Raw genomic sequence first — 27,463 nt, 5'->3', positions numbered from 1 at the left:
ATGCTTCTCATCTCTCTATGTTCCTGTCTGTCTGTCCCTATCTATACCTCTATCTGACTCTCTGTCTCTGTAAAAAAAAAATTTAAAAAACCTGCTTTATACATTTAGGTGCTCCTATATTAGGAGCATACAGATTTACAATGGTTATATCCTCTTGTTGGATTGCTCCCTTTATCATTATGTAGTGACCTTTTTGTTTTATTGTATTTTATATATTTGTTTATTTATTTTTTAAGTGAGAGGAGGGGAGATAGTGAGACAGATTCCCAAATGCGCCCCAACTGGGATCCACCTGGCAACTCCTGTCTGAGGCCAATGGCCGAATCAATAGAGCTATTTTTAGTGCCTGAGGCTGACATGCTGGGACTAACCCAGCTATCATCAGTGCCCAAGGCAATGCTTGAACCAATGGAGCCACTGGGTATAGGAGAAGAGGGAGATAAGGAGAAGAGGCAGATGAAGCAGACAGTCACTTCTCTTATGTGCCCTGACCAGAAATTGAACCTGGGACATCTATGCACTGGGCTGACGCTCTATCCACTGAGCCAGTTGGCCAGGACCCATAGCCTTTGTTTTAAAGGCTGTTTTATCAGATATAAGTATTGTTCCTCCAGCTTTTTAAAAAATTTCCATTTGCTTGGCATATTTTTTTTCCATCCCTTCATTTGCAGTCTATGTGTATCTTTTGTTCTGAGGTGGGTCTCAGACAGCATATATACAGGTCTTGTTTTCTTATCCACACAGCTACCCTATGTCTTTTGATTGGAGCATTTAATCCATTTACTTTTTTTTTTTTTTTTTTTTTTTAAAGAGGCAGAGATAGACAGGGACAGACAGACAGGAACGGAGAGAGATGAGAAGCATCAATCATCAGTTTCTCGTTGCGCGTTGCGACTTCTTAGTTGTTCATTGATTGCTTTCTCACATGTGCCTTGACTGCGGGCCTTCAGCAGACCGAGTAACCCCCTGCTGGAGCCAGCGACCTTGGGTCCAAGCTGGTGAACTCTTTGCTCAAGCCAGATGAGCCCGCACTCAAGCTGGCGACCTCGGGGTCTCGAACCTGGGTCCTTCCGCATCCCAGTCCGATGCTCTATCCACTGTGCCACCACCTGGTCAGGCTAATCCATTTACATTTAAGGTTATTATTGACATGTACTTATTTATTGTCACTTTGTTTTTTAAACCTACAGTCCTCTTTCTCTTGATTTATTTTTTCCTTTCCTGTTTTTTATAGCAGGCCGTTTAACATTTCTTGCAGTACTGGTTTGGTAGTAATGAACTCCTTGAGCCTTTTTTTTTCCCTTGTCTGGGAAACTTATTTCTCCTTCGATTTTTTTTTTTTCAGAGACACAGAGGGATAGATAAAGGACAGACAGACAGGAATGGAGAGAGATGAGAAGCATCAATCATTAGTTTTTTGTTGTGACACCTTAGTTGTTCATTGATTGCTTTCTCATATGTGCCTTGACCATGGGGCCTTTAGCAGACCGAGTAACCCCTTGCTTGAGCCAGCGACCTTGGGTCCAAGCTGGTGAGCCTGTGCAAACCTGATGAGCCCACGCTCAAGCTGGTGACCTCAGGGTCTTGAACCTGGGTCCTCAGCATCCCAGTCTGACGCTCTATCCACTGAGCCACCGCCTGGTCTGGCTCTCTTTCAATTTTAAGTGATAGTTTTGCTGGATAGAGTAGTCTTGGTTGTAGGTTCTTGGTTTTCATCACTTTGAATATTTCTTGCCGATCCCTTCTGGCCTGAAGTGTTTCTGTTGAGAAGTTAGATGTCAGCGTGTGGGAGCTCCTTCGTAGGTAATTAATTGCTTTTCTCTTGCAGTTTTTAGTGTTCTTTCTTGGTCTCTTATCTTTGGCATTCTCATTATAATGTGTCTTGGTGTAGGCCTCTTTGGGTTCATCTTTAATGGGACTTTTTGTACTTCTTGAACTTGTGTGGGTTTTTCATTCATCAAATTAGGGAAGTTTTCCACTGTGATTTCTTCAAACAGGTTCTCTATCCCTGTTTGTTTCTCCTTCAGGAACCCCTATGATGTGGATGGAATTTCACTTGATGTTGTCACAGAGCTCTCTTAGAGTTTCCTCAGCCTTTTTGAGCCCCTTTTCTTTTTGCTGTTCTGCTTCTGTGCTTACGTTTATCTTGTCCTCTAAATCGCTGAGTCGATCCTCCTCTTCATCCAGCCTATTGTTGATGCATTCTAGTGCAGTCTTCATTTCAGATATTGTATTTGTCATTTCTGACAATTGGTTTTATTGTAGTATCCTTTTTAATGCTTACTATCTCTATGTTTAAGTTCTCATTGTGATCATCCATTCTTAATTTAAGATCCTTGAGCTTCCTAATAACCGTTGTTTTATACTCTGCATCTGGTAGTGTGATTACTTCCATTTCATTTAATTCTTTTCCTGGGGGTTTCTCTTATTGATTCATTTGTTGTTGTTTTTTGCATTTTTCCGAAGTTAGAAGCGGGAGGCAGTCATACTTTCGCATGTGCCCGACTGGGATCCACCAGGTATGCCCACCAGGGGGCGATGCTCTGCCCCTCTGGGGTGTTGCTCCGTTGCAACCGGAGCCATTCTAGCACCTGAGACGGAGGCCATGGAGCCGTCCTCAGTGCCAGGGCCAACTTTGCTACCATGGAGCCTTGACTACGGGAGGGGAAGAGAGATAGAGAGAAAGGAGAGAGGGAAGAGTGGAGAAGCAGATGGGTGCTTCTCCTGTGTGCTCTGACTAGGATTTGAACCTGGGACTTCCATACGCTGGGTTGACGCTCTACCACTGAGCCAATCAACCAGGGCCTTATTGATTCATTTGGATCATATTTCTTTGTCAGATCATTTAGTCTGTGTATTAGGTAGCTCTGCCCTGATTCCCAAATTTGTTTTGACATCTTTTTTTATTTTTTTGTGACAGAGACAGAGAGAGTGACAGATAGGGACAGATAGGAAGGGAGAGAGATGAGAAGCATCAATTCTTCCTTGCAGCACTGTAATTGTTCATTGATTGCTTTCTCATATGTACCTTGACCAGGGGGCTACGGCAGACCGAGTGACCCCTTGCTCAAACCAGCGACCTTGGGCTTAAACTGGTGAGCTTTGCTCAAACCAGATGAGCCCTCCTTCAAGCCAGTGATCTCAGGGTTTCAAACCTGGGTCCTCCATGTCCCAGTCTGATCCTCTATCCACTGCACCACCACCTTGTCAGGCTGTTATGACGTCTTTATGAGGAAGGTGGGCTCAGTGGTACTAACCACCTGGCCACCTGACCTCCTTGCTCTAGGAATGTTTCCTGAAGGTTCTATTTACTTCCTGTTGTATGTGAGTCTTGAATGCTGGTGGCCACTTTCATGGGTAGAGTTAACCCTTCAGGCTGGCTGGCTCTGAGGGTCAGCACGGTCAGGTGTATTAGACACTGGGCCGTGTCTGTCCTGTGGGGCACAGTTATTTTTAGCAGGGTCTGGTGTCTGCTGTACTCCTCCACTGGGTGTGCCACTTGTGTGACTAGTTGGGTCTAGTGTTCGTGAGATCTGCCACCCACTACTGGTTGTGTTGGTCTGGGTTCTCTTGGGCGGGGTTCAGATATGGGTTGATGTCTGACATTGTTTGTAACCTCCTGTGGGCTACCACTCTGTTCACTGTTTGTGTCTGCGTTTTCCGTACCAGGGTGTGTGTGGGAGGGCCCAACCTGTGTATACGGACCGGCATCCTCCTGCTTAAAGCTGACAGCAGCTCCGCAAAAGGGCTCAAGTTCCTTCAGAGTTGCCTCCATTTTCCAGCTGCTCCCCCTCCTCTTGCAGCTGCCTGGTCTTCCCACAGAGTCTTCTGTAGAAAGACTGCAGTGTGGGCCCAGACTGGCTCACCCCACCAACCTCTCTACAGGCTGCAGGCTTGGTGGGTTAGGGCAACTGGGGTCGGGATGACAACGTTAGTGCGACCCCCTACTTTGGGGGTCTCTTGGTCAAGAGCTTAGCAATGGGGATAGTTGCCCCTACTGCTGGATACCCACTTCCATTTCTCCCCAGTGAGGTGACAGCAGGTTCAGGTTGAGTGGGGCCGACTGTCCCCTCTGCAGAAGTTCTTTCAGCTGAGGATCCCCTGGTCTCAGGGAAGAAGAAAGAGAGTCTCCCACTGGGGCTGACTGTGACCCCAGCAGGTGGCTAAGCCCCTGGAATATAACTCCAGTAACAGGGACATTTTTAAAGCTTACAAACCAAGTGCAGTATGTGTTTTTGTGAGAAAACACATGTAAGTGTACACACATTGCATTCATTCTGTAAGTGTGCCTGCCATTAAAATATACACACATATATGTACACAGACACACACGTGTGGATCCATTTGACTCATCCAATGTGGTCTATGGTCTCGGAAAGAGTGAGTCATTCTGAAAGTGTTTTTACTTTCCCACAACTTCTAAATTGCAAAACCAATATAATGAATCCTCGGATTCTCTTCACTTAAATACACAAGTTGTTCATATTTCGCTGTAGTTGCTTTCTCTCTGTCTCATACACCCACTCACATTATACTCAGGAATTATAAAAGGACAGCCAGTCTATAGTCAGCTGTCCCCAATATTCCCAATCATCATGTTCTTTAAACTTTAAAAAAAAAAATCCAGGTTCCAGTAAAAAAAAGAATATATATGTGTGTGTGTGTATGTGTGTGTGTGTATATGTGTGTGTGTATATATATGTGTGTGTGTATATATATGTGTGTGTGTATATGTGTGTGTGTGTGTATATATGTGTGTGTGTGTATATATGTGTGTGTGTATATATGTGTGTATATATATGTGTGTATATATGTATGTGTATATATATATGTGTGTGTATATATATGTATATATATATGTATGTGTGTATATATATGTGTGTGTGTATATATATGTGTATGTGTATATATATGTGTGTATATATATATGTGTGTGTGTGTGTGTATATATATGCGCATGCCTGCATTTAGTTCCTTTAGTGTCCTTTAATCTGGAATAGTCCCTCAGTCTTTGTTTTTATTTTCTCTTTCAAGACACTGATATTTTTGAAGTCCCTTAATTTGGTTTGGTTGTTACCTTATGATTAGATTCGTGATAAACATTTTTGGTCCTTTACTGTTGGCATGCCAACTACACAACGTTGTATCCATTCCAGGGCATCCCACGAGAAGGCAATGTCAGTCTGTCCTGTGGTTGGTAGGTGGTTGGTAGATGTGACCTGAGCACTGGTTATACCTGTCTGCAAGGTATGTGTTCCCCATTGGTGGACAACTAAAATGCTGCAACTCTGAGCTGATGCTTCTCCCTTCCTGTTTCTGTCGCTCTCTCTTGGTCTCTCCCACAAAAAAAAAAAAAAAAAAAGACAAGATTTGGGGGTGTGTGTTCATTATCACTGGAGTGTCATTTCTTCCAGGCCTCTGCAAGGAACAGAGAACTTTTTTTGTTGTTTTTTTACAGAAACAGAGAGTCAGAGAGAGGGATATATAGGGACAGACAGACAGGAATGGAGAGAGAAGAGAAGCATCAATCATCAGTTTTTCGTTGCAACACCTTAGTTGTTAATTGATTGCTTTCTCATATGTGCCTTGACCGCGGGCCTTCAGCAGACTGAGTAACCCCTTGCTGGAGCCAGCGACCTTGGGTCCAAGCTGGTGAGCTTTGCTCAAACCAGATGAGCCCGCGCTCAAGCTGGCGACCTCGGGGTTTCGAACCTGGGTCCTCCGCATCCCAGTCTGATGCTCTACCCCACTGCACCACCACCTGGTCAGACTTTTTTTTTTTTTTTTTTGAGAGAGAGAGAGAAAGGCAGAAAGACAGGAAGGGAAAGAGAGGGTGGAGAGAGATGAGAAGCGTCAACTCGTAGTCATGGCAGCTTAGTCATCCATGGTTTCTCATACGTACCTTGACCAGGAAGCTCCAGCTGAGCCAGTGACCTCTTGCTCAATCCAGTGACCTTGGGCTCAAGTCAGTGACCATGGGATCATGTCTATGATCCCACGCTCAAGCTGGCAACCGCGGGGTTTCAAACCTGGGACCTCAGTGTCCCAGGTCAACACTCTGTCCACTTAGCACCACAGGTCAGGCAGGAGAACTCTTGCATATGGTAGAATGCCATCTAATTGATGAGTAAGGGATGACTGGGTTAAGCAAATCATCATTTGGCGACTATCACAGTAATAACTAATTTAGGCAACACTCATCAATAGGTGCTAAAACTCATTGGTGAAAGTTTGATGAAAAGCAAAGTCTCGGCCTTTCCTGTGGCGGTGCAGTGGATACAGTGTTGACCTGGAACGCTGAGGTCGCTGGTTCAAAACCCTGGGCTTGTCGGGTCAAGGCACATGTGGGGGTTGATGGTTCCTGCTCCTCCCTCCTTCTCTTTCTCTCTCTCTCTCCCTCCCTCCTCTCTAAAATGAATAAATAAAATCTTAAAGAGAAGGAAGAAAGGGAGGAAAGGAAGAAAGAAAAGGAAGAAAGGGAAGGGGAAGGAAGGAAGGAAGGAAGGAGGGAGGGAGGGAAGGAAGGAAGGAAGGAAGGAAGGAGGGAGGGAGGGAGGGAGGGAGGGAGGGAGGGAAGGAAGGAAGGAAGAAAGGTCTTACAGCATCTACCCCAAGATACCTGCTACTGACAAAGGGAAGCATAGTTCAAGTGGAGAAACCTGGCAGACACCACAATAACTAGGTGGCCAAGGTTAACATCATCTGACACTATGTCCCTCCTGATGTCTTCTGGCTCCTCTGGGCCCACTGCTGCGTGTTCCGGATACGCGGTGTGTTGTGTGCAGCAGACAGAGCCGTTCAGGCGTGCGTGGCTCCGCAGGCAGGGACAGCAGACGGAGTCATGTGGGTGGTGTGCCGTGGGCATCACGGACGCCGCGGGGCGCTGTGCCTATTCAGTACCGACCGCTCTTCCTTGGCTTGGATTTCTGTCACGTGAACTGGTCCACGGGGAAGGCTGTTGGTTCCGAGCAGACTGCTGCTTTGGCTCACGGGGAAGGCTGTTGGTTCCGAGCAGACTGCTGCTTCGGCTCACTGGCTCTGCCCAGGCAGAGGGTGCTGGGAGCAGCCATGCCGTCTTTGTCAGGACAGGGGAAAGCCCTCGGTCTGAGGGCGGGGTGGCAGGAGCCCCTCTGGGCGCTGGGGGACAGGGCAGGGGAAGCAGTGTCGGACCTGGGCCTCCGTGCCCCAGACGCCGTCACCCAGCCTCTCGACCGCGGTCCCGGCTGGTGGCCAGCTCAACAACGGTCCCCAGCTCCGAGTGCCTCTTCCATCCCATTGTCTTGGCACCTGTGGACCTTGCCCTAATTAAAACTTTGCCAGGTTTTCCATTAGACATTTTCGGGGTACATTTTTAAACAGTCCCTGTGGCATCCTCCTAGCCCAGCTGACCTGCACCTGGGTGGTCTAAGCTGTTTTATCAGTGCTCTAGTTACGGCATTTTGTAGGTTTTGAGTGGCCTGTCCTGACCCCGTTTTCACGTGAGTCCTGCTATTTATCATTTGTGTGCTGCTGTGAGAATGGGAGGTTTTCTGAGAACGTGCACACTGCTTTGTAGTGGTGATGTTTGTGCAACAGAGCCATGGGGAGACCCGTGAGCTGGGCAGGGCACAGAGAACCAAGTCCCTAAATAAACCATTCTGAGGAGCCGGGACAGAACTCCGCAGCCTTTATTTAGGTAGTTACTTGTGTTTGTAAAGTGCTTCGCACACCTTGTGTCTGGGTGAAAAGCCCCAGCACTGAGCTGGGTGCTGCAGCCTCGACGACCCCCATTCTCCTGACGCCAGAGCTCAGACGCTCCAGCCCCCGGCTGCACTGGCCGGCTCCGTGTCCCCGCCCGGGGCGGCTGTGGAGCCCCTGCTGCAGAGGTCAGACGCTCCGGCCCCCGGCTGCACTGGCCCGGCTCCGTGTCCCCGCCCGGGGCGGCTGTGGAGCCCCTGCTGCAGAGCTCAGACGCTCCGGCCCCCGGCTGCACTGGCCGGCTCTGTCCCCGCCCGGGCGGCTGTGGAGCCCCTGCTGCAGAGCTCAGACGCTCCGTGTCCCCGCCCGGGGTGGCTGTGGAGCCCCTGCTGCAGAGCTCAGACGCTCCGTGTCCCCGCCCGGGGTGGCTGTGGAGCCCCTGCTGCAGAGCTCAGACGCTCCAGCCCCCGGCTGCACTGGCCGGCTCCGTGTCCCCGCCCGGGGCGGCTGTGGAGCCCCTGCTGCAGAGCTCAGACGCTCCAGCCCCCGGCTGCACTGGCCCGGCTCCGTGTCCCCGCCCGGGGTGGCTGTGGAGCCCCTGCTGCAGAGCTCAGACGCTCCGGTCCCCGGCTGCACTGGCCCGGCTCCGTGTCCCCGCCCGGGGTGGCTGTGGAGCCCCTGCTGCAGAGCTAGGGCAGCAGCTGTTGTTCAGGGCCTGGCGGCTCTCGCGTGGATTATGTAACCCCAGTGCCCACACTGTTCCCTCTTGCTGATTCCCTCCGTGTGACTGTCACTCTCTCTGTCCCCTTAGCCATTGAGCCCCTTACATGGAGGATGGGTGGGCCAGACACAGCCCTGCCCAGCAGTGGGGCATGGCCACTTACCAGAACGTGGACGTCCACAGAACCCCCGTTCTGTGCGTTCTAGAACTGAACCCGCTTGTTTGGAATAGTAGAGCCACCATGTTTCCTTCCCTCGTTCCCCTTGGCCTTTTATTGACTTCTACACTCGGGATGGATGTCTTGCTTCCTTGACCTTACTGCTGCGGTCAGTGTCCTCCACAGACGGGCACGGATTGGCACAGGGGCAGGTGGAGGAGAGGTCACGGCCCCTCCTGTCAGGAATGTTTTGGACGTGCATGCAGAGTGTTCTGAGAGCCACTGGCGCCCAGAGAGCGAGCGGTGGGGTCTGGGAGCCTGGGGGGGGGGCCTGGGGGGTCCGAGGGGAGGGGGCATTCAGGGAAAAGAGAGGCACAGCTAGAAGGGGGAGATGAGAAGTGGCAGGAGGTCCCCAGAACCTGCATCAGATGCCAGAGACCCCAGGGGGCACCTCATCCAGCACCCTGCCCAGTGCAGGGACACCTGTCCACTTCCTACAGCATCCCTGACCGTCTCCTCTCCTCCCTTGTTCCCGGCATGGGCTTCATGGACGCCATGCTGCCACCATGGAGCCGGAGCCCCAGGGCTGAACGTCCTGCTGTCCCTGGAGCCCACACTTCTCCTGAGGGTCTGGTGTGCTGTCCAACAGGGCGGCGCCCTCTGCTGCCCAGAGGGTAGCGGAGCTCTTCCTGCAAGTCCACAGTTCCCACGCGCTGGGCAGGTGCGGGCTCCTGGAAGCCACGGGCAGCTTGGGCCAGGGCAGATGTGCCTGGGGAAGGCTGGGTGACCGGGCGGGGGCAGGGGACAGGGATTTGTGAGAAGAGCGGTTATTTTACCATCTGCACTATTGTCCTGCTCCAAGTTAACCTTTGCTCTCTCTTTTCTTTTGTTTCCCTGGTTGTATTATGTGCTTTGTCTTCTGGCTTTGCTTTGTTTTCTTTTCAATATAAAAGAAGAGTTCTATTGAATTTATTGGGGCGACACTGGTGAGCAGTCTCACGGAGTCGGGTGCAGTCCTGCAGCAGGGCCCCTGGAGGTGTGTGCTCTGTGCCCCATCTGTCTACTGGTGGTCTGCCCCACGACCCTGCCCCACCTGTCTACTGGTGATTCCTTGTGAGGCGCTCTTCCTTTCGGGGATGCTGGTCGGCGTGTCTGTCTTCTGTCTCCGTTTCGATGGGTCCTGCCTGTTCTCGTTGGAGTTCTGAGTGCCTCTACCTTTCCTCTCAGCTCGTGGGGCATCCTTACAGCCCGTGTTTTGAACTCCGCATCTGGTAGATTGACTTCTGGGGTTTTGTCCTGTTCTTTCGTCCAGGACACGTTTATCTCCTCATCTGGCTGCTTCCCTGTTTGCTTCTGTGTATCAGGAACAGCTGCCGTGTCTCCCGGTCTCAGTGGGGCGGCCTCCTGTCCCGAGCTGGGCCCTCTGCGTTCGCCCGTGTTGTAGTTGTCTTCATTCCTGTCGGCAGGTCAATGGGAGAGATTTCCCACGCCCTCCACCAGGCCAGCGGGTACTGGGGACTGGCTGTGACCCCAGCACTGACCCTGGGGGGGACTCACTTCAGCAGAGACCTGGGGCCCGCCCCATCTGCTCCTCGTGTGTGTCCCTCCTGCAGGTGGCTGCGTGGTGCTCAGTGTGGCCTGGAGCTGTCCACGGGAGGTGCAGGCCGAGGTCACCACTGCCCGTGCCCTGCTCGTGACCACCCAGCCTAAGCTGCAAAGCAACTGCATCTGCTCCTTGTGCTGGGCTGGGAGGTGCCTGGGTCGGCCAAGCTTCGAGCCACAGCCGGCTGCCCCTAGTGCCGCCCCTGGGGCCACTCGGCAGCTGCAGGGGACACGTGGAGGCTCGATGCTGCTTGTGTGCTGTTTGAGAACCAGACGGATTTCAGGAGGGACTGCAGTGTGGGCCAGGATTTGTATGGAAAATCCACTGAAACCAGCCTGGGTGGTCCTGCCAGTTGGGAGTGGTGAGGTCTCGGGGAATCACCCGGGTGAGCCACACGGTATCAGCCACATTGATGGAGACTCTGATGTGGTGGTTCTGTTGGGGGGAGGGCTCAGCAAAGGACAGCGGCCTCGGCCAGCACCTCCGTCTAGGAGGAGGCTGCCCCCAGCCCTCGCTGGACACGGCCAGCACCTCCGTCTGGGAGGAGGCTGCCCCCAGCCCTCGCTGGACACGGCCAGCACCTCCGTCTGGGAGGAGGCTGCCCCCAGCCCTCGGACACGGCCAGCACCTCCGTCTGGGAGGAGGCTGCCCCCAGCCCTCGCTGGACACGGCCAGCACCTCCGTCTGGGAGGAGGCTGCCCCCAGCCCTCGCTGGACACTTCAGCTCCCCCCAGGTGTCCCTGGTGCCTTTCAAACTGCTGCCCCAGCGCTGGAGCTCGGGGAGTGAGCCCACGCGGAGTCCGTGCGTGGGCCCTTTAAGAGGATCCCTGGGACTGGCCCCCACCTCCACCTCTGTTGACCTTGGCCACCATTCCCTCTCGCTGTCATCGCCCGGGTTGGGCCTCTTTTCCCGGCACTAGAAGGCTGGCTTGGGGAGCCTGGTGTGGCTGGGACCCCTGGCTTCTTAGGGGGAACCTGTGCAGCTGAGATAGCCCCCCGTTTGGCTTTGTTGTGGTGGTTTTTCTCTGTGGCACTGAGTGGCAGCTGCCCCGTGGCACAGTCCCCGGGCAAGGACGCCGAGGGTTTTCTCTCAGCACCAGCGACCAAATCCTCGCCCCGTGGCCGCAGAGGACGCGGGAAAGTGCGGGTCCCTCCAGTTTACTTTTAGCTCCCCCACGTGGGTGTGGGTGTGAGCAGCCCACTCCGTATCTCTGCCCCTCCTCCTCGTCTGGCTGTCCTCAGCCCTAGGACTTGAGCTCAGCCCGGCTGCAGGCGGTTCTCCGTGCAGCCTGCCCTGCAGTTGAGTCATTACTGGGATGTGGTTGTGGGAGGTGGGACGTACCGTGTTTACCTGTGCCGCCATCATGGCTGGACGCTCCAAGTCCACCTGTGGTCTCCGTCCTGTGAGCTTTTGTGAAACATGAGTCAGTACCGCTCCCCTGCTTAGAGCCCTCAGTACCCACGTCTGTCATTGTCACCTGTCTGCCCCTACTAGAACGTGAGTCCCTGTCAAAGTAAAGGTGTCTGTGTGTTCTGTTCGCTGGTGGCCTCCACCCCTGGGGCAGTGCCCGAGAGACGTGGGTGCAGAGGTCAGGACCTGGGCGGCTGAGAGTGCCCGAGAGACGTGGGTGCAGAGGTCAGGACCTGGGTGGCTGAGAGCGCCCGAGAGACGTGGGTGCAGAGGTCAGGACCTGGGTGGCTGAGAGCGCCTGAGAGATGTGGGTTCAGAGGTCAGGACCTGGGCGGCTGAGAGCGCCCGAGAGACGTGGGTGCAGAGGTCAGGACCTGGGTGGCTGAGAGCGCCCGAGAGACGTGGGTGCAGAGGTCAGGACCTGGGTGGCTGAGAGCGCCCTAGAGACGTGGGTGCAGAGGTCAGGACCTGGGTGGCTGAGAGCGCCCTAGAGACGTGGGTTCAGAGGTCAGGACCTGGGTGGCTGAGAGCGCCCGAGAGACGTGGGTTCAGAGGTCAGGACCTGGGCGGCTGAGAGCGCCCGAGAGACGTGGGTTCAGAGGTCAGGACCTGGGTGGCTGAGAGCGCCCGAGACATGTGGGTTCAGAGGTCAGGACCTGGGTGGCTGAGAGCGCCCTAGAGACGTGGGTTCAGAGGTCAGGACCTGGGTGGCTGAGAGCGCCCGAGAGACGTGGGTTCAGAGGTCAGGACCTGGGTGGCTGAGAGCGCCCGAGACATGTGGGTTCAGAGGTCAGGACCTGGGTGGCTGAGAGCGCCCTAGAGACGTGGGTTCAGAGGTCAGGACCTGGGTGGCTGAGAGCGCCCGAGAGACTTCTGCACTTGTCCTCATTGACCGTAATTCCTCGCTACATTGAGGTGAGTCGGTAAGTCCGCGAAGTTAGGGCTCGTTAGGGCAACGCTGCTCCTACCTGTCTGCGTGTCTTGGTCGGGTGGCGAGCAGAAGGCCACAGAGCCGTAGCAGAGGGGGCCCCGACTGGGCTGCAGAGTGCTGTAAACTGACACTAATCAGATAATGTCCTTTTGAACAGATATAAGAGTCTGGTCACTGGGACCCGCGTGAGAGGAGTCATTGCTGTCCTCTGGGTGCTGAGCTTTGGCATCGGACTGACCCCCTTCCTGTGGAGGAGGAGCGCAGACAGTATCCCCAACTGCACGGAGCCAAGCTTCCCCGGGGTGAAGTGTCTCTTTGAGAACGTGGTCCTCATGGAGTACATGGTGTACTTCAACTTCTTTGGGTGCGTCCTGCTGCCGCTGCTCATAATGCTGGTCATCTACGTCAAGATCTTCGCGGTGGCCTGCCGGCAGCTGCGGCGCACCGAGCTGGTGGACCACTCCAGGACCACCCTGCGGCGGGAGGTCCACGCCGCCAAGTCGCTGGCCGTGATCGTGGGGATTTTCGCCCTGTGCTGGCTGCCGGTCCACACCATCAACTGCGTCACCCTCTTCCAGGAGGAGGTGGTCAAGAACAAGTCCAAGTGGCTCATGAACGTGGCCATTCTCCTGTCACACGCCAACTCGGTCGTCAACCCCGTCGTGTATGCCTACAGGAACCGGGACTTCCGCTCCACTTTCCACGGGATCATCTCCAGGTACGTGCTCTGCCGGACGCAGGTCTCCCAGAGCGGCAGTGGGCAGGCTGGGGCACCGCCTGCTCTGGACAGGGGCCTGCGACCTCGGCCCTGTCCCCGTCGAGAAGGCACAAGGTCACCATGAACAGAGGGACAGGACATGTGGAAGACAGCTGTGCTCTCGTGCACACGGCGAGCACCTCCCGGGAGTTCCCACGTGTCTGACCTGCACACGTAACGGGTTCCCGGCATCCATAGACACATATGGTTCTGTCTGGTCGCTCGTACTGTGTGCAGGAGGCTGACAGCTTGAATGAGTTGTAAATGAATGTTTTGTTTTTAAAGTCTGCCTGTTTCATGGTAGAAAATGAGTGAAACTATTTTACTGTGAAAACACTGTGAACTATTATACCAGTATTTCCTTAAACTTACAGGCAATGGAAAAATAAAAGTTGGACAGTTGAACATACTAAAAATGATACACTTATTTCTAAGGAGGAGACCAGAAAAATTAAAGTATAATTCTTTCATCAAAAACAAACAAACTGGCCCTGGCCGGTTGGCTCAGCGGTAGAGCGTCGGCCTAGCGTGCGGAGGACCCGGGTTCGATTCCCGGCCAGGGCACACAGGAGAAGCGCCCATTTGCTTCTCCACCCCTCCGCCGCGCTTTCCTCTCTGTCTCTCTCTTCCCCTCCCGCAGCCAAGGCTCCATTGGAGCAAAGATGGCCCGGGCGCTGGGGATGGCTCCTTGGCCTCTGCCCCAGGCGCTAGAGTGGCTCTGGTCGCAATATGGCGACGCCCAGGATGGGCAGAGCATCGCCCCCTGGTGGGCAGAGCACCGCCCCATGGTGGGCGTGCCGGGTGGATCCCGGTCGGGCGCATGCGGGAGTCTGTCTGACTGTCTCTCCCTGTTTCCAGCTTCAGAAAAATGAAAAAAAAAAAAAAAAAAAAAGAGAAAAAAACAAACAAACAAACAAACAAACAAACTACTACTGCTTCAGGGACATGACCGTCTCCTAGCGGAACACCCCAACAATCTGGGTGACATTCTTCTCCATCTCAGCACACGACCCCGGAGGAAGCAGAGAAAGGGGCCTCCTGCCACCAGGGTCGGTTTCCCTCCCAGAGCGAGCAGTCCATTTCACTTCTCTCCCAACTTCAAGCTCTGCCAACTTGATAGCTCTTAAGGGTAAGATTCTTACGAAGTAAAATCACACACAGTGTAGGTGTGTTGTGTGAAACAGACATAAAACTCAGAAGAACAGCTCAGGACGCTGTGCTGGCTCGTCACAGAGCTGCATACACCTTGTTCTTTATCCTGAAGACTGCTTGTAAGGTCTCCCAAGGAGCAGAAGGGTCTTGGGGTTGCGGAAGCCACTGAAGCAGTGAACACTCGGGTGAAAAAGGGGGTTCCACAGCCTCGGCGAGGTTTTATTTGCCACACCTCACTGTAACAAAAGGCTCTGCCAGCCACAGACATGGCCACACCTGGGGCCTCTGCACACGCCATTCATCCGCTAGCACCTCATGGTCGGGGGTTTCCTAGGCTGTGAAATCATCTGTTTCATCTGTTTGTTCACTGCTTTGACGGGGGGGAGGGGGCACTCCAGCCGAGCCAGTGACCCCTTGCTCAAACCAACGACCTTGGGCTTCAAACCAGCGACTTTAGGCTCAAGTCAGCAACCCTCCACTCAAGCTGGTGAGCCTGTGCTCAAGTCAGCGACCTCGGGGTCTCGAGCCCGAGTCCTCAGCTCCCAGGCTGATGCTCCATCCACTGCGCCTCCACGGGTCAGGCCATCCACTTCTGTCTACCATTTGACTTCTTAGAAATTACTGGCACTTTAGTTACTTAAGAATCTAATTGTGGATAAGATATTACCCTTTATTTGAGTCTAAAATGCTTGATTTTTCAGCTAGAATTTTTTTTTACCCATAGAGCTTAGAGGCTGGTTCCTATTTTTCACAAAGAAACATTCACGGGGCTTCAAACCGTACACACGTCCCAGGTTCCAACCCACAGCGCCTTCTACAGTCCGGGAGGGAGAAGGGACTGCAACAAGAAGCTTCTAGAAGATGTTTCACCTCTCTTCCCTGTGGACCACGAGAGGGTTAAGGCTGTCGTGTTGGGACTTCTGTCTGAAAAGCAGTGGTACCCAGTCTGTCTGTCCCTTTAGGCTTCCTGCGGCTTCTGCATCAGGATGTCAGTCAGCTGCCTGTCCGAGATGCTCAGCTCCTGACAGGTCCCCATAGCCCGACTCAGGTAGACGGCCAGCAGGTGCTTGCACTGCAGAGACACATGCCGTGAGGGGCTGGTGGGCGGGGCCAACCGCGCCATCCCAGCGCCACTGCCGTCCACAGGGGCGGGGTGGGCACAAGGGACGGGCTCTCGCCTCCCAGCCTGCAGGTAACCGAGACAGAGGCCTCCCTGGCAGGCAGGGGCACCGAGGACGGGCCCTCGCCTCCCAGCCTGCAGCCTGCAGGTAACCGAGACAGAGGCCTCCCTGGCAGGCAGGGGCACAGAGGACGTCGGACTCAGTCTGCTGCTCTGGGACACGGGCTGGCACGGGCTCGCTGTAGGACCGACTGGCTCCTCGTTTCAGCCTGTGCTCCACCCCTTCTTTCTTCAGCATCTGAGAGCTGTTCCTAGCAAGGACGCCATTCCCTGGGCTACGTGTCGTTAGTGTTCCACAGATGATCTCATTTAAATCCACCACCTACAGCGTGACAGCCGTCATCCCGTCTAACCCCGTCTGCAGTCTGAGCCTCGACACTGTTCTCCTGGGGACGGGGGGGGGGGGGGGGGGGGGGGGGGGGGAGGGGGGGGGGGATGTGGTGGAACCCTGGAACCCTCACACAGCAGCCTGTACACACCTCGGGGGAGAGGCTCTGTGTGGGACCTTGTGTCACAGGACACACAGCTGGTCGACCTGGGTCACCGTACAGGTGGGGTAAGCCTCGGGCACTTCAGCTAGGAATGTGGCCTGTCCTACGGCGGGTGACCCAGTGTGCCACCTGGTTCCCAAGATGTTTACTGACGTTACAGTTAAAGGAAGGGGAGAACGGAATGGCTGCCATTACTTTCTTCTTCAGCAAGGCCTAAAAACTAGCCGCCTGCTGAGTGGGTGGCGCCCCTGCTCCCAGTAAAGGCTGTGTGGGTGTGTCCTCTCCCTTGCCCGAGGCTCCGGATGCCTGAGACTCCCAGGGCATCCAGGTGCTGTCCTGCCCCACGCGAGTCACGCGTGGCTCAGTGCACACTACTTCACCTGCAGCGGGAAGAAGCCCCTCACGGCTGCCGCTGGGGACAGGCCAGTTGCCAGCGTCCAATTTAGTCCATGTTTCTACTGGGCTGTCTGATTCCCCGGTGCCAACTCCCAGGATTCTTGTCTCCCCCCACCCTTTTAAATAAAAAACTGGGGTTGAGCCCTGGCTGGTTGGCTCAGTGGTAGAGCGTCAGCCTGGCGTGCGGGGGACCCAGGTTCGATTCCTGGCCAGGGCACATAGGAGAAGCGCCCATTTGCTTCTCCACCCTCCCCCTCCTTCCTCTCTGTCTCTCTCTTCCCCTCCCGCAGCCAAGGCTCCATTGGAGCAAAGATGGCCCGGGCGCTGGGGATGGCTCCTTGGCCTCTGCCCCAGGCGCTAGAGTGGCTCTGGTCGCGGTAGAGTGAAGCCCTGGAGGGGCAGAGCATCGCCCCCTGGTGGGCAGAGCGTCGCCCCTGGTGGGCGTGCCGGGTGGATCCCGGTCGGGCGCATGCGGGAGTCTGACTGACTGTCTCTCCCCGTTTCCAGCTTCAGAAAAAAAAAACAAAAAAAAACTGGGGTTGATGCATTTCTAAAAACGACAGCATTTCAGGAGGGCAAACCCAAGAGATGGCTAACGGAAGCCGAGGACAAGAAACAGCTGTTTCGACACCTAGTGAAACTCCCCTCGTGTGCAGGTCTCGGGCCGTGAGGAGGGCTGGCAGACCCTTTCCCGGCCGACAGCCGACCGCAGCAGGCAGCGCCCTCCGTGCTCACCAGCAGACTGTCGCCCTTGCGCAGCACGGAGAAGGCGAATGCAGGGCACGAGCAGTGATGGCAGGACACCAGACACGTGTACGTCTTCCCAGAACTTCCCTGCACCTGGAAGAGACAAGGAGATGGGATCAGATTTCAAAAGGCGCCCATGCTGGGAAAAGGTTTTGTCCCCTCACATTTATCTCATTTATTGGATGACTCGGGTGGGCGAGTCGCTGGGCAGACTGCCCAGGATGTTTTACAGAGAAGTGGGACCCAGCCCCCTGCATGCAGACTCTGCCCTCCGCGGTGCTCGGCCGGAGGACCTCACAGGGTGAGACACAGACGGAGGAGTTTCGGGACGGTGAAACCATCCACACAGACCCTGGCGTGCCTCTGCCTAGTGATGCCGAGGGCTGGCTCCGTGGGGTGACTGAGAAGGGGTGGGGGGTGCTCCCTCATCCCCGTTAGTGTGGCACTTCTCACTTAACCTTTGGTACCTCACAGCACATGTGCAGACTTCTAAAAGCCTCCACCGCACACCTTAAGACAGTGGGAACACTGTGTCATGGTTAAGCAGTGAGGCAGAAAGGTTTCAGAAGGAAGTGGGAAAGGCTTTTTTTTTTTTTTAAGTGAGAGAAGGGGAGATAAACTCCTGCACGTGCCCCAACCAGGATCCACCCGGAAACCTGTCTGGGGCCGATGCTTGACTCAACTGAGCCATCCTTGGGGCCTGGGGCCAACGCTTGAACCAATGGAGCCACTGGCTGCGGGAGGGGAAGAGGGAGAGGGAGGGGGCGAGAAGCAGATGGTCGTTTCTCATGTGCGCCCTGACCAGGGATTGAACCTGGGACGTCCACACACTGGGCCGATGCTCTATGCACGGAGCCAACCGGCCAGGGATTGGGAAGAGGCTTTTGAAAAGCATTTGAGAGCAGGGAGAACCAATAAAGAAATAAAGACGCTTGCAGAACGGATGACTCAGCTGCTCAGGACGGAGGGCCCAGAGGAGGCAAGCCCGGGTCTGCCTGTTCATCCGGAGGCTGGGAGGGAGACGTGCAGACGTGAGGGGCTGGGACGAGCCCTGTCCAAAAACAATCCTGCTGGCAGTCAAGAAACAAAAGCAGATGCGCAGGGAAAATATGATGCAATTGTGACAAACTTATTGGAGAAATCACTTGTTTAAGTCTCTGTCACCAAACAGCCAGAAACAAAAATGTTGAGAGCTTCATCCCTACAGGTAATTTCCAGACTGGAAGTGTAAGATTAGAACTGAGGAAGCAGACACACCCTCTGGGTTGTTTTACTGTGAGCTGCCACTTAGAAATCTGCCAGACGACTTTCAAATTAGTTTCAGGCTGAACATGGCAATCTAAGCGGAAAGGCCAGAACTTGTGTTTTGGAAAATACTGCAGCCCACTCCCAAGGGTCCTCCCTCCTTCTCCCCCACAGAAAAGTAAAGCGGCAGGTGAGGCTTCCACAGCGTCCACACGCTGTGCTTCCGCCAGACGTCCAGTGTTTCACCGACGGTTTTGTTTGTTTGTTTTTTTGATGAACTTAACAGAATTCCTCAGGGGTTGCTAGGTTACCAGAAATGGCCAATTACTGCAGGCATGAAGATGCCTGCTATTCCCGTGAAAAACTTAAGCCTCAATTACAAAGCAGGTATCAAAAAAAAGTAACATCTGACATCGTTTCCAGTCTCGAGGCCCTGACTGACTTGTTTTAAAAACACATTACCTACACCAGGGGTCTCAAACTTGCGACCCTTTGAGACCCCTGACCTACACCATGAAGGATCAGTGGAGGAATTACCCTAATACGCCTTGGAAAACTGAAACTTAAGGGGAGAACATTAGAGCATTTTCCACTTAATCCTGGAAGAAAACCTACCAACCCCAGCAAGTAACATGACTAATTCTTGGGTCTCCAATCTAGTACCGATGAATAAATCTTAGATGTCTTCAGCTTTTAGTTGTCTCCTGTTCTCTCTTCTCTAGCATAAGCCCCTGGCAGGCTGGTCCACTGGTTCCTTCTTAATTTTTTTTTTTTTTTTTTTTACAGAGACAGAGAGAGAGTCAGAGAGAGAAATAGACAGTGACAGACAGACAGGAACAGAGAGATGAGAAACATCAATCATTAGTTTTTCATTGTGCATTGCGACACCTTAGTTGTTCATTGATTGCTTTCTCATATGTGCCTTAACCATGGGCCCTCAGCAGACCGAGTTACCCCTTGCTCGAGCCAGCGACCTTGGGCTCAAGCTGGTGGGCTTTTGCTCAAACCAGATGAGCCCATGCTCAAGCTGGCAACCTTGGGGTCTCGAACCTGGGTCTTCAGCATCCCAGTCCGACACTCTATCCACTGTGCCACCTCCTGGTCAGGCCACTGGTTCCTTCTTATTGTGGGTCTCCAAGCTATCAGAATACGCTCTGGATTATGCAGAATAAATGCATGACTCAGAGATGGGGAGAAATTCCAGCTCTGTTCAGTCGCCTGAGGCAGTGAATACCAGAGAGATAGCAAACTAGGAAGCGCTCTTTTCCTCTCTAGCAGGGAACAATTAATGAACCCGATCACAGCAACCATCTGAGCCAGCGATCTTTGGAACTGGAAACTGACCTCGGGGATCATCTACTTTAATTGCTTTACTCTTTGGTGGGAAAAGCTCTTACAGCAGTTGCTCCCAGTTCTCCCAGTCCTAGTCTGAAATGTTTATTCCAGGAAGGAGCTTTAAAAAGAAACAGGCATAAAAGAGGCTACTCAGACCCATAACTGGAAGTGTATGAAGGTTACTTGGGGCAGTGTGCTGAGACTTCAGTGAGGTTCTAAGGAGGGCCCAGCTCCATCCACTCACAGGTGGTTTTATGACTGCGCCAAGCCTCAGGACCCTCAGTGGACAGCCGTGTTATTCATCGTTCTCCGTGTTCAGTGCCGCGCCCTGAGAGGGAGCACGCGTTCCTGCCCTGTTCTGTTAGAGACGGCTGGCTGGGACCTGCGTCAGCCAGTCACCTGTGTGTAGTCAGGCAGGAGCACTGAAGAGTGGTGCACGCCAGCCCCCTTTTCCCTCTGCTATGAGGTCCACGGGGGGGGGGGGGGGGGGGGCTCAGTAGGGAGGGGCCGCTCCACCAGCGGGGATCCCCAAGTGAAGATGTTTCAGAGAGGAGCAGCAATGGACTCTTAACGGGTGTGTAGTGTGAAGGACACACGAGACTGTGGAAGCCTTTCAAATTCTGGGGTCTTTGTTACCACAGCATGACTTAGCCTCTCCTGACTGATACATCCCCCTTCCTAGGCGAACCAAACATGTCAATAAAAAAGCAACTCAGGCCCTGGCCGGTTGGCTCAGTGGTAGAGCGTCGGCCTGGAGTGCAGAAGTCCCAAGTTCGATTCCTGGCCAGGGCACACAGGAGAAGCGCCCATCTGCTTCTCCACCCCTCCCCCTCTCCTTCCTCTCTCTCTCTCTCTTCCCCTCCCGCAGCTGAGGCTCCATTGGAGCAAAGATGGCCTGGGCGCTGGGGATGGCTCCTTGGCCTCTGCCCCAGGCGCTAGAGTGGCTCTGGTCGCGGCAGAGCGACGCCCCGGAGGAGCAGAGCATCGCCCCCTGGTGGGCAGAGCGTCGCCCCCTGGTGGGCGTGCCGGGTGGATCCCGGTCGGGCGCATGCGGGAGTCTGTCTGACTGTCTCTCCCTGTTTCCAGCTTCAGAAAAATGAAAAGGAAAAAAAAAAAAAAAAGACTACAAACGAGACAAAGATGTCTGAGACTAAAGGATGTGAGAAAAATTCAAAGGTCCTTCTTAGAGTATTTTAGTTATATATAAATATATATAAAAAATAAAAACAGAGGAAAGAAAATGAAAACACCGCCTCAGGCAGAGACATTTAACAGCTCTGATTACTGATCACCAGGAGGAAATTCTCACAGGCAGCCTGTTAAGTAAATACAGCCCAGGAGTTTTAACTACAGCATTCAACACTCGTGGCCCCACCTTCCTTCACGAGGAAGTGCATGCCGCTTTGGCCGGGTCAGCCCGACGACGCTCTATGTGGAGCGGCAAGTTACCTCACTCAGCAGATGCCCTGCTGCCCGAGCGGGCTCTGCTCACGTCTCACTCCCTAAGAATGAACTGACCCGGTCTCAGCTCTGAGCAGAGCTCCTTGTAAATCAACCGGAACCAACACGGAAAAGCTCCCCCGCCTGATTCCAGCAAGGCCGGCACTGCATTTACAGGAGCTGACAGCTGCTTCTTCAGCCCCTCCTAAGCCAGTCACAGCGTTCTGGAAACCACTGCCAATATTTCTGTCTCATTCCCAGTCTCCCCTTCCTTCTGTCCGCTGCACTTAGGGTTTCCCCCGGAGCTGAAGCGGGGGGGGGGGGGGGGAGGCTGGGTGGATCGGGCCCACTGCTGACAGAGAGAGAGAGAGAGGCAGTGTGGGGCAGCAGTTACGAGTCCCAGCTGCCACCTGTGACTGTTACTTTTCTGCATCTCAGTTCCCTGAAACACATGTGGCTGGGCTTTCGCTGAGAATGATCAAAAATACATGCCAGTGACTCAGAGCCTGGTGAGAGGCTGTGACTTCACAGATCTCCCTGCGTTCCACGCCAGAGGGCGGAGCTGAGGTCCGAGTGGACTCAGTGCAGTCTGACCCTTAGTAAGTACTCCCTGATTACAGCTTCAAAAGATCACTTCTGATGAACACGAGCTCGTGGAAGAACTTCAGAGGCACTTTGGCTTTTGCTCGTGAGCAAGAGATAACGAACAAACTGAAGATGTCAGTACATTGGGGGGTGGGGAGAGTACCTCTGATCAACGGGAAAGGAACTGTCAACGACACTCCATCAGATTGGAGAAAGAGCCCTTCCATATGTTGCTGGTTCTATACATTGCTACTACATAGAGTGAATAGCTCATACTTATTTTAATTACTAATACACTAATTTTACTAAGTTGGGTCAAATGCTTTTCAACAAGTGCAGAAAACAACTTATAGCTGGTCACCAGCTTCCACAGACATTAACCGCCCGCCCGTGAGACAGGAAGCGCGAGAAATGAGAAGCCTAAACTCGTAGCTGCTTTACTTCAGTTGTGTACTGGTTGCTTCTCATACGTGCCTTGATACTGGGGGTGGGAGGTGCCTCCAGCTGAGCCCATGACCCCTTGTTCAAGCCACTAACCTTGGGCTCAAGACAACGACCTTAGGCTTCAGGCCAGTGACCCTGGGCTCAAGCCAGTGACCTTGGGCTTCTAGCTAGTAACCTCTGGACTCTGGCCAGCGACCCTGCAATCTTGCCCACACTCATGCTGATGTGCCCTGCATTCTAGCCAGCGACCTCTGGGTTTCCAACGGGCCCGGGCTCTGACGCTCAATCCACTGCACCACCACTGCTCAGTCTCCATGGAGATTTCCTTTTTTTTTTTTTCTGAAGCTGGAAACAGGGAAACAGTCAGACAGACTCCCGCATGCGCCCGACTGGGATCCACCCGGCACGCCCACCATGGGGCGACGCTCTGCCCACCAGGGGGCGACGCTCTGCCCACCAGGGGGCGACGCTCTGCCGTGACCAGAGCCACTCTAGCGCCTGGGGCAGAGGCCAAGGAGCCATCCCCAGCGCCCGGGCCATCTTTGCTCCAATGGAGCCTCGGCTGCGGGAGGGGAAGAGAGAGACAGAGAGGAAGGAGGGGGGGGGCGTGGAGAAGCAAATGGGCGCTTCTCCTATGTGCCCTGGCCGGGAATCGAACCCGGGTCCCCCGCACGCCAGGCCGACGCTCTACCGCTGAGCCAACCGACCAGGGCCACCATGGAGATTCTTGAAAACATTCTGTCCCAAGGGGTTTCTGCTGAGATAGTCCCAACCACTAGTTGTCTACCTGGTAAACACGCCTCCCGCTGGGCGATGAGATGAGAGTGATGGACTGGCGGTCCACTAGGTCCAAGGCCTGGAGGGCTGCTGAGCCGAAGATAAACTTCAGCCTGTGAAACAGAAAGGCCTCGGGTTAGACGGCCTGACTCTCAAACTCAACTCAGGAGCTTGGGGGTCCAAAGGGTCACCAGCAGCCATTAAAAAAAAAAAATTTAGCCCTGGCCAGTTGGCTCAGCGGTAGAGCGTCGGCCTGGCGTGTGGGGGACCCGGGTTCGATTCCCGGCCAGGGCACATAGGAGAAGCGCCCATTTGCTTCTCCACCCCCCCCTCCTTCCTCTCTGTCTCTCTCTTCCCCTCCCGCAGCAAAGGCTCCATTGGAGCAAAAGATGGCCCGGGTGCTGGGGATGGCTCCTTGGCCTCTGCCCCAGGCGCTAGAGTGGCTCTGGTCGCAAAAAGAGCGACGCCCCGGAGGGGCAGAGCATTGCCCCCTGGTGGGCAGAGCGTCGCCCCTGGTGGGCGTGCCGGGTAGATCCTGGTTGGGCGCATGCGGGAGTCTGTCTGACTGTCTCTCCCCGTTTCCAGCTTCAGAAATATACAAAAAAAAAAAAAATTTAGGCCCTGGCCAGTTGGCTCAGTGGTAGAGCATCGGCCTGGCGTGCAGAAGTCCCGGATTCGATTCCCGGCCAGGGCACACAGGAGAAGCGCCCATCTGCTTCTCCACCCCTCCCCCTCTCCTTCCTCTCTGTCTCTCTCTTCCCCTCCCGCAGCGAGGCTCCGTTGGAGCAAGGATGGCCCGGGCGCTGGGGATGGCTCCTTGGCCTCTGCCCCAGGCGCTAGAGTGGCTCTGGTTGCAACAGAGCATCGCCCCCTGGTGGGCGTGCCGGGTGGATCCCGGTGGGGCGCATGCGGGAGTCTGTCTGACTGTCTATCCCCGTTTCCAGCTTCAGAAAAATACAAAATATATATATATATATATATATTTAATACATTTTCATTTGGAAAAAAATAATAATCCAGCAAAAATCCATGTAAGCAATCCTCCAGAATGAACGTTCACATTATTTACAAACACAGAAGCTCTCTTTATGCCCCGAAATGCTTCCTCTTCTTCCCAACTTCCCGTCATTTCTGAGACGACCACAAACACTTGCTGGTTTCCTTCCGGTTAACGTTGCCATATTTTATTATACGCAGCACTGCGTGTGCGGATGTTCACACGTACATGTATACACAGACATATGTTACATATATGGTTTTGTGTTCTAAGTTTTAAAACAAAAGGTATATTGTGGGCTTTTTGGTAACTTTTTTTTCACCTACAAATAACTGCAATTGTCTTTCCTTGCAAATAGGTATAACTCTAATTTCTTGTGACAGCTACAGTTTTCGAACAACAGTAAACTCAACTGGCACACCAGACAACGTGGGAATGCCCTGTACAATCAAATACAGTTTTGGCGATCCACTTGAAATAGGTTTTTGATAATCATGCCAGGAAAACCTTGTTCCTAGTTTAGTAAGAATATATATTTTTTAAAATCAAGAGTTGATGTTGAAAGGATTTGGCTTTTAAAATACACTAATGACTAAAGACCCCACACACCACAGGATAGATCCATACTTACGATAAAAGATGCTCATCAGGAACTGTAAAACAGAGATGGGAAGAAAGTTAATCATACTAACCAGTGACTGCAAACATTAAAATCTTAAAAAGTCTAAAACCAAAAAGACTCTTGTGTAACGTGCTGGGTTGAAATCTGTGTCTAATTTTACTCCTTCCCAGTATTCACTAAGCAATAACAAGATATTTTTTTAAAAGCATAAACTCCCAAGGATAACAACAGGGAGAAACAACATCTAAGATATGTTGGAAAACAATGTACAAGCCCTGAGAAAACTGAATCCTACTGATGAGAACCAAGCAATGACAAGGACCCGATTGACACTCCAGAATCCACCACCCACTGCCCTCCAGCTCTCAGATACTGGTGGCACCAGAAACCTCTGCAGGTGGGGATGAAACAGGGGGGCTCTGATGAAATAAGACGCTGTAAAAAGCTGTAAGTTAGTAGAATAATGTTTTCAGAAGCCTGAAGATACATTACTTCCAACATATAATTCAATCCTTACTTAGCCAAACTACCAATTAAGTGTGAGTATAGAAAGAGAACTTCTCCAGACATGCCAAGTCTCAAAAAAAGCACACCTCATGTACTTTTCTTCAGGAAGTTACTAGAGTATGGGCTCTCTGAAGCAGTAAACCAAGAAAAAGAACACTGTCGAAGCATAAGGTTCCACGCTGGTAATGGGCTTTCCCAGGACAATAATGGTGAATGGAGAGTCAAGAAACAGCCCGGAGAGCAGCCAGTCCGGCTAGGAAGATGAAATTTATAAAACAGCTGGTTCACCTGAACGTCTCGAGTACAGGTTTAGAGCACCGAGGACGAGTTTGAGGCTGACTTAGGGAGAAATACGTAGAAAACTAAACATGCAAGTACACACGACCCTGACAGCTGTGACTCCAGGGAAATGAAAGGTTACACAGGAACGGAGAAGTAATCATAGCTCCCTACGTGGCTCAGCGGTGACTGGGTTTTTTACATCGTTACACAAATGGAAACTCACTCTTGCTCTAAAAAAAACCCTGCCATTGAAGGATGGGGGTCAGGAAGAGTATGTGACTAGTACAAAGATTTTTAAACAACAGACAACAGTTCTGCTGGAAAGACGCCTGGCTCGATGGCAGTGGTCCATGTGTCTGAGCCGAGTGTCAAGAGGCAGTCTTCAAAACTGTCCCAGTGCACGGATTGATACATTCCGACACAGAGCCCACTTCTAGCAGCCAGTTTGAGCCGAGGACAGATTGACTTTTCCCCTACCCTTTTTGGGATCAGAATAGTTTGAATACCTGGCTGGCCTAATCTTTTAAGCCTACATATTGCATTAGTTTTCATTGCAATGAGAAAAAAGATTGGCTTGCTCTTCTCAATTCTTTAAAAACAGTGCAATCTTTTTTGAAACAAGACTTCCAAGTGAATAAGCAGCGGCAGCTTGGAGGTCGAATCTGCTATTTATTAAAATGGCCGTTTTTACATTGGTTGAGTAGTTCTAATAAGTCGATGCAGTTGATTATAAGTATCCCCTTAAAACGATCTTGAGATCTTGGTAGTTTTGGCGAACATGGCCACAGAGCATCCTCTGCTGGTCAGAGTGGGTAAAAAGGTATGCATGCATTCAGATTTACTCTTCATTGCCTATGCATTTGGGTTTTGTGGCCTGTAGGGCAATCAGCTGTGTCAGGCTTGCACTTTGCATGATTAGTGCGTGAGCACGTGGCAGAGCCAGGTGTATATGGTCTATGTGAGGCGACGGTGCTTTCATTCAGGGCGGACTGCCCGCCAGGGCAAGGAGCCTTTCGGTCCCTGCTGCCCTGAGAAGCGGTTTTCCCCTGCCTGCTCGCTCATGTTCCCGTTGGGAGACTATAATACGGCAGTGACCCAACGCTCCCCGTTCGGCTGGTTGGTTCCTATACCGTCCGCCCCAACCCGGTGTGAACCTGCCTGCCTTGCCCACCGGCGTTACATGGCCCTAAAATAATTGCTGGACAAAGTGTTTAAGAGGATTCAAGTTAACATAATGTTTTGAGAAAAAAGAATACAGGGACGTTTAATAATTTCTAGAAGCCCCTGGAAGGCCCCCACCCCTTCCGCCCTCCCGGGAGCCTGCTCACGTGCTGCCTGGCAGCGCTGGGCGCTTCAGTCCCTGGCTCTCGGCGGAGCGCCTGCCTCCCCCGGAGGGGCTGACCGGACACCTGAGCTACTGATTCCTTAGCAAATTCAGCTTTCCTCGCTTCTTTCCCTCTGTCCTCCCCCTCCTTTCCTTTTCTTTTTCTTTTTTTTAACTTTTATGAACCAGGAGGTTGGGCGATAGATCCACAGGGGAAAAAAGCACCGCGAGCAGGGAGCGCGGGGTCGGGCGCACAGAGACCGCCGCCTCTCGCCTCCCCGCTGGCGGTGCCCGGGCCACGGCGCACCCCGGGGACTCGTACTTCGCGCGCTCTCCCGCACCGCCGCGGCCATCTCGTTCAGGAGCTCCTCCACGACAGCCGGCAGTGTGGCCGCCGGTAAGGCGACGGCCATAGCTCTGCGGGACGCGACCTGCCCCGCACACCCAGCGGGAGCGACGCGCCGACACCTGTGGGGATCACCAGCACCGGTGGGGCCGCGGCGCGGGGCAGTGACGTCCTGGCGCGGCGTGGATAGGGCGCGGAGAAGTGACGTCACGGTCTCCGACCCCTCGCGGGCGTCGGACTGTAGGAGGTGGACGCCCCGGGGTCTGACTGGGCCTGCAGTGCACAGGGAGCGCGACGCGGAGAAGTGACGTCACAGGGCGGTGACATTACGGCTCT

The 27,463-nt window shown here is 53.4% G+C and overlaps 2 protein-coding genes across 6 annotated transcripts in view; one reads left to right on the top strand and one right to left on the bottom strand.

Annotated features, from left to right (window-relative positions):
* The window catches only part of LOC136392635 (adenosine receptor A2b-like), a 244,372-nt gene extending 230,634 nt beyond the window's left edge, over positions 1-13,738 (top strand). For all 4 annotated transcript variants that reach the window (XM_066364981.1, XM_066364980.1, XM_066364982.1 and 1 more), the window contains one exon: positions 12,658-13,738. In XM_066364981.1, the coding sequence (XP_066221078.1) occupies positions 12,658-13,342 (685 nt within the window). In that variant the 3' untranslated portion in view covers positions 13,343-13,738. The remainder of the gene's footprint in view (positions 1-12,657) is intronic.
* Positions 13,739-14,178: 440 nt separating this feature from the next.
* ZSWIM7 (zinc finger SWIM-type containing 7) lies at positions 14,179-27,333 on the bottom strand. 2 transcript variants are annotated; one of them, XM_066364962.1, is made up of 5 exons: positions 27,104-27,333; positions 24,678-24,699; positions 23,060-23,162; positions 17,212-17,316; positions 14,179-15,481 (listed from the first exon to the last, which is right to left on the bottom strand). In XM_066364962.1, exons 1-5 carry the CDS (start codon positions 27,192-27,194, stop codon positions 15,368-15,370), a joined length of 435 nt encoding a protein of 144 aa, XP_066221059.1. In that variant the 5' UTR covers positions 27,195-27,333; the 3' UTR covers positions 14,179-15,367. The 2 variants fall into 2 exon arrangements, with proteins under 2 accessions (XP_066221059.1, XP_066221058.1); XM_066364961.1 differs by lacking the exon at positions 14,179-15,481 and having other exon boundaries at positions 16,971-17,316.
* Positions 27,334-27,463: the final 130 nt, after the last annotated feature.

Source organism: Saccopteryx leptura, chromosome 2 (genome assembly GCF_036850995.1).
Source record: "Saccopteryx leptura isolate mSacLep1 chromosome 2, mSacLep1_pri_phased_curated, whole genome shotgun sequence".
Lineage (NCBI taxonomy): Eukaryota > Metazoa > Chordata > Mammalia > Chiroptera > Emballonuridae > Saccopteryx > Saccopteryx leptura.
The sequence above is the reverse complement of the archived record's forward strand: the minus strand, read 5'-3'. Positions and strand labels throughout refer to the sequence as shown.